General features: G+C 33.6%; 1 protein-coding gene across 1 annotated transcript in view; it reads left to right on the top strand.

Annotated features, from left to right (window-relative positions):
- LOC149801054 (complement C3-like) overlaps positions 1-17,912 on the top strand; it is a 351,345-nt gene that overhangs the window by 210,916 nt on the left and 122,517 nt on the right. Inside the window, exons 23-24 of the mRNA XM_089955088.1 lie at positions 504-707; positions 12,335-12,410. Of these exons, the coding sequence (XP_089811214.1) occupies positions 504-707; positions 12,335-12,410 (280 nt within the window). The remainder of the gene's footprint in view (positions 1-503; positions 708-12,334; positions 12,411-17,912) is intronic.

Here is a 17,912-nt window from a genome sequence, read left to right as displayed (position 1 = left end):
TTGATAGTCACCACTCTGACATTGATTTTAAAGCCAAAAGACCTGTCTGTTTTTATGAAATTGATATTATAAACTAGTATGATTATCAAACCACGAATATGAATATGTAAAACATATCTTGAATTATGCCAGTTCAGTAACTCTGTTGACTGCCATACTCCCTCCCCCAGTTATTGCTTAAACCAGACTTAAAAAGTGTGCATATAAATACTGTTCATTGATCTTCAGTAGATGGTATGAGGTACAGGGTCAAAGGCAAATACATATATATATATATATATATATATATATATATATAATTTAATATTAATTAAAACTTCTGAGCAATTTACCTTCAATAATTTTGGAAACAGTTTCATGATTTTTTTAAATATTGAGAAATAATTTAAAAATCATCCGAAACTCATGACAGGGGTTGAGATTTTGTAACATTATGTGGATAAATATATTTATTCTTTTCCTGCCATGAAATATAATAGTATTTTGTTTATTTCTTTTTGTAGGAAATAACATTATGGATGTTGTTGTGCAGAATACCATCAAAGATGTCAACAGATTATTCAGAAAAGTTTATCCATATTATTGTGGAGAACAGTCAATGATAGCTCTTGCACCATCTGTTTATGCTATGATGTACCTAGACAAAACAAAGCAACTGGTTGAAACCTCAGATATGGAACGTGACGGATGGAGATTAATTAATGAAGGTAATAATTTTGTTGTTGGATCATTTCTAAATCAGCATGTAATTTACATAACCTGTCTATCAAAGAAGACATCTAATTAATTTGTCATTCTTTGAAATGTGTCTTGTATTCTTTCTGCTGTATTCTTTCTGCACTTTGAATGTGAGCTTCAGTATGACTGGTATTGTTCAAGAATTGACACATTAAGTTCGTTTGACTGGCATATGCTGGGTACCATCCCTCTTCAAAGAGCTGAAATAGTGATCAGGAGAATTTGAAAAATGCAATAACAAGATTGTGCCTGGACTTATTTGAAAATTAAAGGAGCATCAGAGTAAATATAGTATGAATAATGCAGTTAGCATGGCTGCAAGTTGCAAGTAAATTACTTGAAATTTCAGATTAAAGTTCTGATTGTAGAGTTAATTTTGTAGAACAGTTGCCGGCTGGTGGAGAAAAAAAAATCTCAAGCGCATTGATATTGATTTCAGAGACTCGTATCGTTGCTGCATCAACAATTTCCAGGACACTATCAATACTATAATTATAACAATACATAAAAGAATCTTTCTTAGAAATGCCAAATTTTATAAAGTGAAAAGAAAAGCCATTACTGGCTACTTGGCAATATCTCTCACCAAAGAGATGCTGATGGTACTCCAAATTTAAGGTCTGTTAGAAGTAAAACAATGATACCAAAGTCAAGAAGCAATCGTTAAAAAAGTTTTAAATATACTGGTTCACTGGCATGGAACAACCCAGTGACATAAGGCAGGCTCCTAGTATTTGTTACTTTCATAATCAGTGTCTCAAATAGATAAAATATTAAGACATTTGAACATTTCTAATTCAGTGTGATCCCACTATAGTGCGCTCCTTTATAACGTGAATTCAATATAACGCGGTCGTGGCATGGCTCCTGAAATTTTATATACATGTATTTTTCATGTGCACAAAAAAGATTCTTAAAAAGTATGAAAAAAATGTAAAAAGTTGCTTATCATTTTGGGGAAGAGATGGCGTATGAATAATACAAGACGATCGTGACTTGGCTCCTGAAATTTTGTATTATTTTTCTCGTACACGAAAAAGTATTTTTTTGTCTTCTTAAAAGTAAGAAGAAGAAAAAATGCATAAAAAGTTTATTCTGGGATCGCATAGGTCTTCGCCAATGTTGCAAACTTGGATTGTTTTTCCTTATTGGCTGCAAAACATACCATGTGGCTTTTTTTTTTTTTTAGCGACATTGTTGGCTGTTTAAACCTTTATACAAAACCATTGGTTTGGAGTGCAGAAATTCAGAGGCCCCATAAAAGGAAGCCACAAACTCGATATAAAATGCACTGAAATTTATCTATTGTTACATAAACAAATTCTTTGTCCATACTGACAAACCATCTAAACAGTGTATTGATATATCATAATCCGCTTATCCAAACATCTAGCATGAGTTCTATATGTTGTGAAATATCCACTTTTTTGTTGTTGATATTTCTGGTAACGGAGATCAACCAGACGAGGCATTGTCTCGTAATCTATCCTTCATCGGATTTTCAGCCACTCGCTAGTAATATATTAACAAAGACTGACATTTGTATGTGGATGGTAAGTAAAATTCCTCTTTGTTTCACTCAGAATAAAATCCTTCAGAACGCTCAAGTTTTCTTTAATAATCCATGTCATCAGAACACCTGCGTTTCTATCGTCCGTTGACCCTTTGTTAATTTTCAGATGCATCCGTGGAGGGAGGCAACTTTTACCAACTTGGAACGTACTTTGAAGTAAATGTGCTTTGTCATTCGTTACGTGATTGTGCTATGTTTTTCCACTGAATTCAGACCAATATGACCTGTTACAAAGTTAATGAATATTGTAAAGCTGTGTGTGCATATTTTCGATGGAATCACTTGTATTGTAGATTGAATGTATATGATGAGGTTCGCAGTTGAGTACGGTGTTGATACTCAATTCATGCTATACATTAGACATCTACAGTGGAGCCTCGTTAATCCGGACTCCGTTTATCCGGAAACCTCGCTATCCGGACATAATTCAACAGGAACGGAATTCCTAAACGTTAATTTGCTCTGTTAATCAAGAAATCCGCGTTCCGGATCCGGAAATCAAAATCGGGGATGAAAGTGTAAAATTACATTAAAACTTGTCTCGATAATCCGGAAATAATCTGTCCAAAAATAAGAAAATTCGAAAAATCTTATGTGAAAATACAATCGGAAGAATAATACATAAAACACAGTAGTGAAGCCCTTGAGAATCTATGGCCACTATCAATAACTAAGTAGCATGACCATATTGTAACCAGCGATTGTATAAACAATGTCTGTTTTAGCTAGTCGCCGACGGGGGTGTTAATAATTAAATAAACACACTGGGATTGGATAGATCCGCCAAAGAATCCAGGCAAACAAAGGTTACAGACTTCTTCAGGAAATTGACATAATAAATGTATGTACAGTACATACATGTACATGAACATAGTGCGATGTGTTTGATGTGTTAATTGTCTAAACTTCCATTTACTGTATATGTACGTACAAGCACATGTTATGATAATGTGAAATAAACACAAATTAATAGATGTATTCATTAATTTATTTCAACCATTATTGAATATACAGTACATTACATTTAAAGCTAGCATGTACATGTACATATATATGGTGTGATGATATCGTAAAATAAAAAATGTGCATGATTCAATTATCCCGAAATCTCGTTAATCCGGACACATTCGCTGGGAACGAATGTTTCCGGATTAACGAGGCTCCACTGTATATATAAACAGGGTTCATAAATATGTACCAATTCGTGGTTCTCTAAATAAAGTAAACTATTATATTATGTCTTCTCTGTTTTCACTACAGGTGTATTCCTAATTTAATATGCATCAATTCAAGACGGTAACTGTGCCGACAAAGCACATATTTTACCGCCCGCATTTATTATCCACTCACCCCGCAATTTTTTTTTGGGGGGGGGTACATTTTCTTCAACTAACTGACTTGGTTGCATATAACATGGTTCAGTATATAGTGCAGTTGGGTTTTATGGCTCCCAACTACGGTGTTATAGCTGGGTCACACTGTAATATAAATAACTCCTTCCTTTCTGCATTTATGGATCCATTTCACAGTTGAATTTTACAGTACAGGATGATATTTTATATTTTGTGTCAAGTTCATATGTTCTTCAATATCTAAGCATATGTTCCAGGCTTGAAACATTTGACTTTTAGAACCACGTAATTCTTTGGCGTCAAGCCAAACTTAACACATCGTTGTTGTTATTCGATTAATGTTGTATATTGCCTATTGACATGCACGATTCATTAGTGTGCATGCGCTTGCATGCTATTTAATTTTGTGCATTTAACTGCTATTACTAGAGCAAGCTGCAGAAAGAAAGGGTGCCCCGAGTGTACCCCAACCATCTCATTGTGACCAGGCTGTGACCATTCATACAAGCAGCATTTACATTTGTTGAAATTTATGTCCATTAACCTATTTTGTGCAGACTGCTTCCTAATGTCTATCATCTGAGAGTCACGTCTGAGTTAAATATTCCTGAGGTGTGAATTTCCTGCCTTGTATTATTATTTTTCATGTATAATGTGTTTTCCAAAAGGTTTTGCCGAGTCGCTTTGGCTTACAGCAACCTTTTCCTTATTGCAATCTCAGTGTGGGTGTTTCAGTGCTGTGAGTTTGCAAAAAGAACAGTGTCCTTTCAGGGCCAAACAAGTTAAGTCTAAAGAGGGCTTTCTTAGGTCCAGGATGACAGCCCTATATAATAAGTATGTGGTGGTGAATTCTGGGTTGGGGTGTAGGTAGATGTGAGGGTGTTGTGCTGTATGTAAGTTATAGATGTGTATGTACTAGGTGTGCTATTCTGGATGTGTGCTATAGATTAATGTGTTTCAGTTATGGTGAGAGAGGTAGAGGGATATTCAGGTTTGGGCATCTGTGTTATTTTGTTGGTGATGGCAAATTATTTTCTGTTCAGGTTTTGGGCGATTATTCTTATTGTTTAGTTTGGCAGTTCTTTTCCGTTTTCCTTCTTTTCCCTCTGTGTCAGTATCTTTCCCTACTCTTCTTTAGTACTACGTTTTGTTGTTGTTGTTGTTCTACTCTTCTTTAATAACTGCATTGCCATTGTTTTCTTTCCTTTCCTGATCTTCATTATTTTTGCTACATTTCATCTTCTCCCTTTTTCCTGCAGCAGTGTTGTCTTCTCTTGTTCTGATCTTCTTTGTTTCCCATATATTCCCTTGACCTGTGTTGTTGTTGTAGTGTCCTGATCTTTATCACTGCTCTTGTTCACCCTGCTGGTTCCTTGTTTGGTTTCCACATTAGCCCTTACCTTATTGATCAGTGGTTAGTATAACTACTTATTCCCTTTTTGCTATGTCCATATTTTGACATATTTTTGAATGCATTGTTTTGTTAACTGTGCTTTCCTTATCAGGAAGGTTACTATCTTTTGTCATTTAAGGCCTTAGTTCAAGTCCTACAGTGATCCTAATATTGACGTTGTTATTGTGTTATTATTTGTTAATTTGTTGCTCTGTGTTGTTTGTCCCCAGCTACTGTTCATGTCACTGCTATACAACTGGGTCGTTTGACCTCTCTGACTGTGTATTTTGTAATTGTGTGGTGGAATAACTGGTTTGATGAGTTTGGAGTTAATGTATATTGACTTTTATGTTAGCTTAGTTTTATTTGTCCCCAGCCACAGCTTTTGTTTGAGTTGTTGCTATACAGCTGTGTCTTTCGACTAGGGGTGAAACGATTCATCAGTACATCAGTGCACCGATACTTTTGCCATTTCAATACAAATATTTTTACGCAAGACAAAGAATCGATACAAACGATACTTACTTTATGAAAGTTATACAAATATTCAGCCATCAAGAATAATTATTAGTCGTTTGGCTTTTCTTTATTAAATAAGGAGTTCATCAGGCCAAGCTGATCATAGCATTTCTTTTGAATACACAGGAAGTATTGTGTAAAGGATTCGTTTGTTAGTCATCTCCATTCCCGCACCCAAATCCGTTCCATTGTACAAGGAAATTGCTTTATTTTTTGTTTTAAAATAAAAAAATACAATAATGTCTTTAAAATGTAATAAAAGACTTAAAAAATTTATGAAGAAAAAAATCTTTTCTTAAAACTATTAATGTGAGTTAAAATTATTTTCTCGCTGCATTTGAGTAAACTAGTAGTACAAGTTAGCAGTTAATGATAGAACTTGTAACCAGTCTTAATCACTAAGACGTTTATGATGTTTTCATGCAATGTACAGCAAACTACAGGTTAACCAAGATGAGTCCAGCAGCCGGTCAAATGGAGCAGATGCAAAAGGTCAAAAAGATTGAATTAGGGGTACCTACGATTAGAAGGTCATGTGCTTGAACTATTTTGTTTATTATGTATTATATAGGAATGGAGTTAGAAAAGAAGACAAATCCAGGTGTGTTTGCAATCTCTGTTTTACACATCTGCAGAATACTGGAAATATTACAGACATGTCTACACACTTAAAATAGCACCACCCAGCAATTGAAATTCCTTTTTTAAGATGACATGATTCTAGCCCCAAAGGCCACTGTTTCACCTACTCATGTGGAACAACTACCGGTCCACTCAAATTGACTGAAGTTTTGAAATCTCAATTAATTTTCTCCTCAAAGATCACAGACATGTTTGCATGCTATAGTTTAATAAATCAAAGGTTTAACACTGCAGTTGGGTGTTTGTGTTATAGATTTTGTGTTATAGATTAATATAAGGGTTTAACACTGCAGCTGGGTGTTTGCATGTTATAGATTGATATAACAAATCAAAGGTTTAACACTGTATTTAGGTGTTTGCATGTTATAGATTGATATAACAAATCAAAGGTTTAACACTGCAGTTGGGTGTTTGCATGTTATAGATTGATATAACAAATCAAAGATTTAACACTGCAGTTGGGTGTTTGCATGTTATAGATTGATTTAACAAATCAAAGGTTTAACACTGCAGTTGGGTGTTTGCATGTTATAGATTGATATTACGAATCTCAAGTTTAACACTGTAGTTGGGTGTTTGTGTTATAGATTGATAAAACAAATCAAAGGTTTAACACTGCAGTTAGGTCTTTGCATGCTATAGATTGATTTAACAAATCAAAGGTTTAACACTACAATTGGGTGTTTGCATGTTATAGACTGATATTATGAATCTCAAGGTTAACACTGCAGTTGGGTGTTTGTATTATAGATTGATATAACAAATCAAAGGTTTAACACTGCAGTTGGGTGTTTGCATGTTATAGATTGATATTACGAATCTCAAGGTTTAACACTACAGTTGGGTGTTTGTGTTATAGATTGATATAGCAGAGCTCAGGTTTGACAGTACATAATTACTTTTACTTTTTTGTGTTATGTTCTTTTTAATGTGTTGTTTTGCAGTATATTACTGCATGGTGAATCAGTCACAGAACTTGTAATAGTCTTGTGCATCTGTTAATCAGAATCATTATATCAGTTCATATATACCTTTTACAGTCATAAGAATTGTCAACTAGTATTAAATGGAGTTGGTAATTTAAGAAGATGCATTCTTTGCTGGAAAACATGTTTAAGATGATGATGATAACATCTTATGTTACGTGTTTAGGCTCGAATAAACAGTAACAAAAGAAAGAGTGAAAACAAGAAGCTTTGAAAAATTAAACAAATTATTTATTTCCCTTGGAAAAAAAAAACCACTATAAAAATAAAAAATGAGAACTTACAGTTTTAAGAATCAAATCCAAAAAAAAATTCAAGAATAATCCCCAAATTAAGTTTTAGAAGTCCTAATAATGAAATGTTATAATGAATTCAAGTTCAAGTCCTGACAAAGAATCCAAAATGGAATGCGATGACGTACACTGTAGTCAGTATGCCACTGTATCATCTACAGATCTTTTTCATTCCACAGTCAATAATATTCCAGTGTTTGAATTTCAGATTAAAATTTAAATAAATGTCTTTGTCCAAGAATTCTGTAAGAGCACTCAAATATTTCCAGGAAAAAGAATGAATCTTTTAGAATCCAAATAATATGAATAAAAATTATAAATCCAACTGACACAACAGACACTTTCCAGTGTAGAGAGAAGTCCAGACTGACTAATATCTCTCTAAACACAGATTATGCAGTAAATTAAAATGCAGAACAGATTCCCAGATGAAGGTCAACTTTCCATAATCTTCGAGAAGTATTTATGTCTAAAAACACATAGACCCAGTGTGACCGTGACAAAAAACAATCATTTTACTCTAAGAATAAGATCTGTAAAAAAGTTGTTTACTTGTCTCAGTGATTTTTGGAATTAAGGTCGGGAACTAGGTCAACATAAGATACAATATTCGGTGTTTACAGTCAAACACTAAGGTCAAACTAATTTCTGGAAAATATCAAATTTCTAGAAAACAAAGTTACATTACTTTGACATAATGAAATTTTAAAAAAAAAAGATTTTAAAACTTACAAACAATTAAATTAAATCAAATATAAATTAAATCAAATATACATAATCATCGTCAATTATTATGAAATTTTATTTTATTCATCTATGTAATTTTGTTACACACATGACAATTTATGTGAAATTAATTAGTGTTGGCTTCACTGAAGTTTATCATTTGTGTTTTTTAAGTTGGTCGTTTTTTAATTTAACAAAAGAAGAAAATGTGTAGCTTAGAAAAGTATGAATAATTATGATTTCCTACTCCAATAATTTTACATTTTTTGTGATTTTATGTTACATTCACTTTTTGATGTTCTGTTGTGTTGCAGTATGTTATTTTGTGATGAATCAGACACAAAACATGTAACATTTCAATTTTATTGAATGAAGATTAAAGAAACACAACATAGTCCTTTTATATTTTATTTGGTTATACATGTACACAGAACAACAACGTTAGCAGTGACATTTCATCCTGATTCAATGTTTTCTATGTTACCATTAAACAGAAACATGTTAACTATATGCTGATACATTGAATATTTTACTCTATCTGGACATGCGGATACCATTGAACACAAACATTCACATGATCAATCAAATGTGTTGTGATAATCACATTTTAAGTTTATACTCTATATATTGTACATATAGAAGGCCGCAAGGTACATTAGTTCTAAAATGAACCGAGTTATCCTAATCATTTATATCGGCATGTTTGGGATGGAGGTAATACTGTCCACATAAGAAGATGTCTTGATAAATGTTTGGGGGGTCTGGAAATTTGTTTAGCAGACAAGTGAAATTTTTCTGTAAGGGGTAGCTAGTCATCAGTGCATACAATTTACACTTTGAGAAAATAAACGATGGAAATTTTTAATTTAATGAAGACAAAATCTGTTTGATATACACTTGTATATTGACAACTTACATTTGTACTAAACAATCCATAATGCGTGAAGTACATACACCAGTTTCATATGAAAAATACTCAAATTTGGGTGAAGGTCATAATTTAGAAAATTCCTTTATCAGTTACATCCCATTAGAAAATATATAGAGTGTATGCAAACAGAGTAATGCATATAATTAAGGTTATCTATAGCATTATCAAGACGTAAATTAAAATGAAATTAAAATTAAAATTAATTAAAATTGTATGTTTTTAGCAACATGGGTGGGGATGGGGGATAACAATAGTAATGAATTGTAAGCAAGCTTCTTCTGTTTTAGTCATCCTGACAGAGTGTTATGTTTAAGTGAAAATTTCTCACACACATCTTTGCAAGATGCCCCACTTTCAATTTCCTTAACAGCCAGATAAAATTTATTTCAGGAGAATGTAAATTTAATTTGCTTTTTACTCCACCTTTGGTAGCCAAAGTTAGCATCAATAAAGTTACTTTTTTCCTGCAGAAAACAAAACTTGCATGACACAATGAATTTGCTCCAATAAATGATAACTTAAAATGTAACGATAAGATTTCATTGCTTATATACGTTGCATTTATAAAAGATTGTAGCTGGCTTGTTTTGATAAAAGGTACACATGCTCTTGAAGTTGCTGTGAAAACTAACCTCAGACTAACAAACATATGTCCATTTGCTAATGTGACAGTGGTATTAACCCATTTTATCCTTCCTGAATATGACTGTGGTCGTAATACCTCATTCTATACTGAATATGCCTGTTACAGCTTGTGGATGTCTGAACCTAAGTTTCTTTCAACATATACTTTTTTAAATCTTGATATCAACATAAGCATAACAAATTTGGAGATCGAAAGTAGTTGTAAAGGTACATATTAAAATGCTCATAAAGTCTTATTTATAGTGTTTTGGTTGTGAATTGAATCAACAACAAAATGGAGTGGCATAGTACAAAATGGTTTTATGTACATGTGAAGCTTGTTGAAGGCAGTTGGAATAATGATCTTTCAGAAGTTGAGTTTCTTGAAAATAAAGGTAATTTATACAAAAAAGTGAACAACTTCATCGGAAAACACTTTATTGACAATTATCACAATCACATTTATAAATTGAGGATTTGGCCATTAAACAGAGATGTCAGTATTTTGGGAAATTTCTACCGGGAACCTGTTGCACCTAACAATCGGTTATCTGGGTAACCTATCAAAGGGAAACTGTATTAACTGTGAATCTGAACTGCTTTGCTATAGGTACATACATGTCAACCCCCAAGAGTGGTATAGTCATAATTATTACTAATTTAAGTGGCAAAAAAGCATAATCTGAGCATAAAAAGAACAATCTATATATTACATGCCATAATTAAGAAAACTGTATGAAAAACACATTTATGTTTGCTACTTACCTGGATCTACAGTGAAAATTCTTGTCACATATTGGCTAAATCGATGTTGATTAGTAGTTAGTACAAAAGAAAAGACACAAAAGAAACTGGTAAATTATTTATGCATGACACTCAAATTAAGTAGTCTACATTATCATCAGTAACTTTCGCAAATATTCATAAAGTCCACACATGATGACCGCTATATTATTTTACTTTTGAATTCTTGTTTCAAAATTGTTCAAGTGCTATTGATTTGCCCATTTCTGTATGCAGCTTAACAATATCCTCTTCTCTTACATTTTTCAGTCATATAACATCCATCAGTTACAATGATAAAGCCCGTTTGTTACCTTTATTTGGCGCCATTTATTTTCAATTTAGACTGGTCCGCTACATATGTGGGTATCAAATGGAATGAATCTGTGATAAGTGGTTTCACATTAAAGAAACTCATCTGTTTTCTTGGAACTGTTTCATGTAATACTATAAACAGAAAATCTGGAAATTTTCCTTTGGCCAATGAGAGGTCAGTATTCCCGTCAGAGAGTTGCACTTGCACATTAAGCAAGTGCAATCATGGCAGTGTTAAGCGGTAGCAATTGAAAATGTTCTGGCATTCCTTAAATGTATGATAGTAAGCCAAACTTTGGAAAGGCATAGAAAGTCAAATGCCTGAACTAAGAATCAGTACCAAATTTATGATGTTATGTGAAATTTAGCACGAAATATCAGCATTGATGTTTATTAAGTAAGTCTCATGAGAAAGGAGAGAAGTGTCCTCTGCTGTATTATTATACTGTGCATGTATAACAAGTTAATTGTAAGCAATGATACGAGCCCCTGTGATAATGAATAAATGTGCACATGACATGAGCCTCATGTAATCTTTATTCTATGCCTTGATTTGAACTTGAAAACATGGTTTGTTGGTTGGTTTTTTTTTGTTTTTTTTTTTAAAGGGTACCCGATTGCCAATTGTATTACCTGGGTTATCATGAATGAGTGGGTACCCAAGTATCCGGGTACCGTTTGGCATCTTTATTCCACATCACCGCTAAGTTGAGTGTAATGTATCTAAAAGGACAAGACCTTTTTTACCATTCCACGCTACCCCTTAGTCTTGTGTAATGTAACTCAGAGGGCAAGAACTTTACAATTCCACACCACCCCTTCATCTATTGTAATATGACTCAGTGATGGGAAATTTTTTACAATTCCACACCCATTAGTTAAGTGTAATGTAACTCAGAGGACAAGAAGTTTGTTACCATTACACACCACTCCTAAGTCTAGTGTAATGTAACTCTTAGGTTAAGACCGTATTTTACTATTCCACACCATCCTTTTGTTTAGTATAATGTAACTCAAAGGACAAGAACTTGTTTAACATTCCACGCCATATTTTAGTCTAGCATAATGTAACTCATCGAACTAGGTCTTTTTCTACCTTTCCACACCACCCTTTAATCTAGTGTAATGCAACTCAAAGAACACGAACTTTATTACCATTCCCAACCCTTTAGTGTACCTCAAAGAGCAAAGCCTTTTATTTCCCATTCTGCACCACCTTTTACTCCAGTGTAATGTAACTCCAAGGACAATTTCTTTTACAATTGCACATCACCCATTGGTCTAGTGTAATGTACTCAAAGGAAGAACTTTTTTACTATTCCACATTCCTTTGTCTAGACTCTAATGTAACTCAGAGAACATGAACTTTATTACCATTCCACACCCTTTAGTTTAGTGTAATTTAACTAGAAGGACAAGAACTTTTTTCCATTCCTCATTTTCTTCTATTCAATTACAGGAATTCAGCAGGTAAAGAAGTATAAGAAAGCAGATGGATCATACTCTGTTTGGACTTACACAAATGCAAGTACATGGTAAGTGGGCAGCAGGAAGGTTTTGTGCCCCTGCTATATTCTTGGAGTTATATTTGGTATTACTGCCATATTGTTTGGAGGCATATATAGTATTACTTATGTCTATATGTGATGTCTACACAGAATTTAATTTTTATACAGTAACTTGAAGCATTTAATGGATATACACTAAATTTTGCACGAGTCTTATCATAAAGAAGATGAAGGTTAAGTTTCACTTTCATTGTTTTCTGTTGAGCTTTTACTGACTTATGTGACCGCTCTTGTGGCCTAGTGGTTTGAACATATGCCTCAGATGCAGGAGGCCATGGGTTCGAACCCCAGGCCAAGTCATACCAAAGACTGATAAAAATGGTACTAGCAGCTACCTTGCTTGGCGCTCAGCATTAAGAGGTTAGTGCTGGTGTCAGAACAATGTGTTGGGTGGGACATGATGCTACATGTCTGCAGTATGATTCCCCAGTGTTAGACATCATTATAAACTGCCACACTGCAGACATCATAGAGATATGACTGAAAGATTTTTAAAGCTACATTAAAAATCCAAATTACACACAAATACTGATTTATATTGGCTGGTTGACTTGGCAGCTTCAAACCAAGAATCTTTTATTAATATCATACTATAAAGGACATGTTTGCTCTTGACACATTTTGTTTGTTCAAATAGGGATTCTGGAAAAGAGCAAACCAGCTGTTCTTAAATTGTTGAGTGATATTTTGTCTTTATCAAAATTGTTTCAGGGAGGGAGCCTAGCATTAGTGTTGTTCCGATTGTAACAATATAGAAAATCTGTTTTCCGCCACGTTTTCAGAAGAGTCAAGTCAGTTTGTTAGGATAAGCTTTTTCTTAGTGTTTGGGGGTGGGGAAATGTTTTCAACATCATCTCTTGAACAGCTGAACTAATTTCTGTAAAACTTGTCACAAATATTATTTAGAGCATGCTTGTTCAAAATTCCAGGGTGGCTTCTCAAGCAATGGTTTTGGTTCTAACAGCCATAGGGAAAACCTATTTTCAACTTCTTGTCCAGGACAGCTAAGCTGGTTGTGCTCAAACTTGGTACACATCTTTCTCAGGACATTCTGTGTGAAAATTTTGTTTAGAGGGGCTAAACTTTGTGGCTTACTTTGCAATCTTTAGAAAACTTGTTTTTTTTTTTTTTTTTTTTTGGTTTCTTTAGAATGGTTCGGTTGATTTTAATCAAACAGGGATGATTTGGTCAAAAATGATTCTTCAAAATTGCATTCTAAGTGACTCTAAAGGTCTTGATGTAGCTTTTGTAGTAAATATAAAAATCTTTTCTTTTACCTTCTCTAGAAAAGTAGAGCCCGTCTGAAGTAAACTTAGTAGAGTTGTTTGTTAGGACATGCTGTTTAACATTTTGCCTCCGGTGGCTCCCCAAATAACATTGTGGATTCATAGCAGCTAGCTTAAAACCCATTTTTCAAATTCTTCTCTAGAATGGCTGATCCAGTCTGATCCAAACTTTGTATGAATGTTTGTTAAGACACTGTGTCAAAATTGTGTCTGTATGTAACTCTACTACCAGTGATGTGGCATCCATAACCATATTGAAAATCTATTTTCATCATTTCCAGAAAAACTGAGTCAGTTTGAAGGAACTTTGTAGAGGTAGAGATGTTTGTTAAGAAATGCAAGATTGGGTATAATTTTGATACCATCAGGCATACTGACAGCAGGTTGAGTAACTAGAGAATTTACTTAGAATTGAGATATACTTTTTATACCATCATGCATACTGTCAGCAGGTTGAGTAACTAGAGAATTTACTTAGAATTGAGATATAATCTTCTTTAACGGCATTTTATAATGTCATGGTTCCCAAATCTGAAATGATACTCAAATTGTTTCATTCATAAGTGAAACATTTGTGATCGACATGTTCAAGTCTTTATAGTTTTTTTGAGCTACATTAAACATTCTTTCAAAGACCACATCTCACTAGCCCCCAATAAAAATACTTTTAAGAATTAAAGCAACATAAATCAGACATTGTGTAACATGATTCCATTGGATTTAACTGCCAATATTCAATAATTATCCTCAGCTATTAAAAATCAAAGTGTGACAAAGTAGGACTGTTGATTTCTGTAGACTTTAGTTTTTTATTTGAAATAAGTGAACTTAATTTACATCATCTGTATTTAAAGCTTTCAATCAGTTGCTGGCAATGGACATTGAAAACTGAAAAATGCCAATAGATTCTCTAAATGTACAAATCACAACTCTTTATATTTGAAAGTCATTGAAGCTATGAGTATCAGTTGAGTGTACTGTTAGAGGTTGTTCAGAGGATTTCCTGTCTTTGGTAATGGTGGCCATATCTAATGCAGGACTATCTAATAATCCTGACAGATTCAGAGGATGCTTAGCTCTCCACGCCATACTTAATTTTCCTTTTCAACTTAAATATTAGTCATTGAAGTGTGTACTAGGATATCGTAAATGAATACGTAGTGTGACTTAATGCCTGCCTAAAAGAACTTTCCATTGTCGTGCTTCTATGATAATAATTTAGCGGGCTCTGATTGACACCATTAGTGAATATTTTGCTGAGGTGCCTTTAAACTTTGATAATATTTACATTAACTCTGATTAATGATTAACTGTGTTGAATTTATTCTACTGCAAAAATGTTCATGAATAGATACACCTCTCCCTCGATAACTCGTGCATAATGGGATCCAAAAACGTAGACTGCCCTATAAGCGAGTGTGCAGATTATTGAGGGACCTTCATAACAATATGAAACGATACCATCCTCGCAGGACATTGAGAAAACCGAGTGGGGAACATCTTGAAAATCTTGTTCTTACTGCTTCTGAACAAAAGGTCCTGTTGGTATGGGGTTTTCACCAGAAGACCTGTTAGTTGGCCCTAAATAGAAATGATGCTGCTTTTACATCTAGTATGACTGCTTCATTGGCCATCTTGGGAATCTGGTGATGGCTACTCACCCATAATGGATGGTTATTTCAATGTGGGAATTTTACTGAAAGGCTTCTTATTGTAACTAGTTTGTCTTAAATGAAAATGGTATGAATCTGACACCCAATAAGGCCACCATGTTGGCCATCTTGGAAAGCTTGTTATTGCTACTCTTCCTGAAGGAAGATCATATTGAAGTAAGTTTTTCACCAAGACTTGTTAAGTCTATTTGCTTCTAAATCAAAATAATGCATGCCAGTTATAAAGGATGGCTGCCACAGTGGACACCTTGAAATTCATTTTGTTACTAGTCCTTCTATATCTACATAAGTTTTTCACTAAAACACACATGCTATCTACTTTATATTGTGCCTACCAGACATCCAACATGGCTGCCAAATCTTTTTACAACTTCAGTCTGCTAAATGTATGGCCATAGCTATGTGGAATTTTTACAAGATGTGTGTAGTAATAGCATTTAAAGACACCTCAGCACAGTAGTGGATTTATGGTGCCACTTCAAAATAAAGTTTGAAAAATGTCAAAATGAAGAATTGCACAAAAACTGCTCAGAAGATAGAGCCATCCAAATGTAAAAATGAAGCATAACAAGATAAAACAGGATAAAGGTGTTAAAATTATGTAAATGATATGCAGAATAAAATTGGAAAGTAATCAAAATTTGTTATTCAAACCACATTCCTTCAAAAAGTCAAGGATTTCCTTGGGTGTTAATCATCATACAATTGCTTCATTGAGTTCAGTTTCAAATTTCAGTCCCACTGTGTTCAAGTTAATACATATTTCTTATCACATTCAGTTGGTCCTAAATGAAATTGATGTTGATCAGACATATAACTTGGTAGCTTAATCTTCTTGTGATGACATCTAAAGAGATGGCTGTAATAACATCGTATTTTCACAAGAATGGGTGTTATTACTTAATTTTTTTTCTTTCTAAATTTAAACAGCTACTTCTTTCTTGCAATATATAGTTGTGCCTGTATTAGAATTATGCTGATGCAACCATCAAAATGCCTACCATAGTGGCCATCCATAAAATCTTTATTTGGCTACACCAGAATGAAAGTCATTTTAACATTGGGTTTTCGCTAAAACGCTAGTGTTGTAGCTAGTTCTAATAAATCTAACCTCCAGCATAGCACAGCCATCTTGAAAACCTTGTTATTAATCCTCTTGCATGAATGTTGGCATTGATGTTTTTTTTTATTAACATCCACACTTTTGTGAAAGAGTTATGGCAACCATATGTAATTGACCTTGGGGTAAGGCGATTGCTTATGTAGTCATATTTCAGTGATCTTATGAATACAATAACTTGTGTTTGTGTGTGTATATATATATATATATATATATATATATATGTGTGTGTGTGTGTGTGTGTGTGTGTGTGTGTGTATATATCTTGACATTGAGGCAAGTTGATTTTATATGGTTGTATCTTGACATTGGCTGGGGCAAGTTGATAGCATGTGGTTATATCTTGACATTGAGGCAGGTTGATTTTATATGGTTGTATCTTGACATTGTCTGGGGCAAGCTGAAAGCATGTGGCTATATCTTGACATTGAGGCAAGTTGATTTTATATGGTTGTATCTTGACATTGTTTGGATCAAGTTGATACCATGTGGTTATATCTTGACATTGAGGCAAGTTGATTTTATAAGGTTGTATCTTGACATTATCTGGGGCAAGTTGGTACCATGTGATTATATCTTGACATTGAGACAAGTTGATTGCATGTGGTTATATCTTGACATTGTCTGAAACAAATTGATTGCATGTGATTATATCTTGACAGTGAGACAAGTCGATTGATTTTCTTGTCTGTCATATCAGGTTGAAGGTCACATGTCATAATAAAACATGTTTCACTAGGCTTGGTATAGTGTGAACATATTAACTCAGCAAAGGAAAATTGTTTGTTTCCAAATTTGGTATGTTCGACTTTCACAGGAGTATCAGAGATGGTTTCAGTTATCATACTCAGCAGCTAAAAGGAGAAATAGTCCTATCATGAAATTTTGGAAATTCTTTTTGAGCCAGTAGAGCATCCAAAGATTTCTCCTTGGATGAAAACTTAACTATAATTAATTTCTTCAAATATATTTAGTAGGATTGGTTTCCTTCAGCATGAAAGCATCTTCTTTTTTAATCTCAATGAAAACACTTCTGAAAACAAAAACAAGTAAATTCGAAATATAATCATAGACACTATCAAAACAGAGACAAAGTCAATACTTTCATTTTTTAATGAATGATTAAGTTATGAAAAAATGTATTAGTCTGAAATTAAAAATGGATCCAAATTTAAGCAATGAAAATTAGACAGCTCATGTGTATAGAATAAGGAAATAAAACAGATTGCACAGATTTAGATTATGGTGCATTTTGAAGAGAAACTATCTGATAGTAGCTTTGAGAATCTGAGAATGTCAGATTTGTATAGTTGGTTCTAGGACTGTGACCAAAAGACCAAGAGAAGAATATTGATTTCTGCATAGTATATAAAGTTCTACACCATCTACA

Source organism: Sinohyriopsis cumingii, chromosome 4 (genome assembly GCF_028554795.1).
Source record: "Sinohyriopsis cumingii isolate HCF-2022 chromosome 4, ASM2855479v2, whole genome shotgun sequence".
Lineage (NCBI taxonomy): Eukaryota > Metazoa > Mollusca > Bivalvia > Unionida > Unionidae > Sinohyriopsis > Sinohyriopsis cumingii.
The sequence above is the reverse complement of the archived record's forward strand: the minus strand, read 5'-3'. Positions and strand labels throughout refer to the sequence as shown.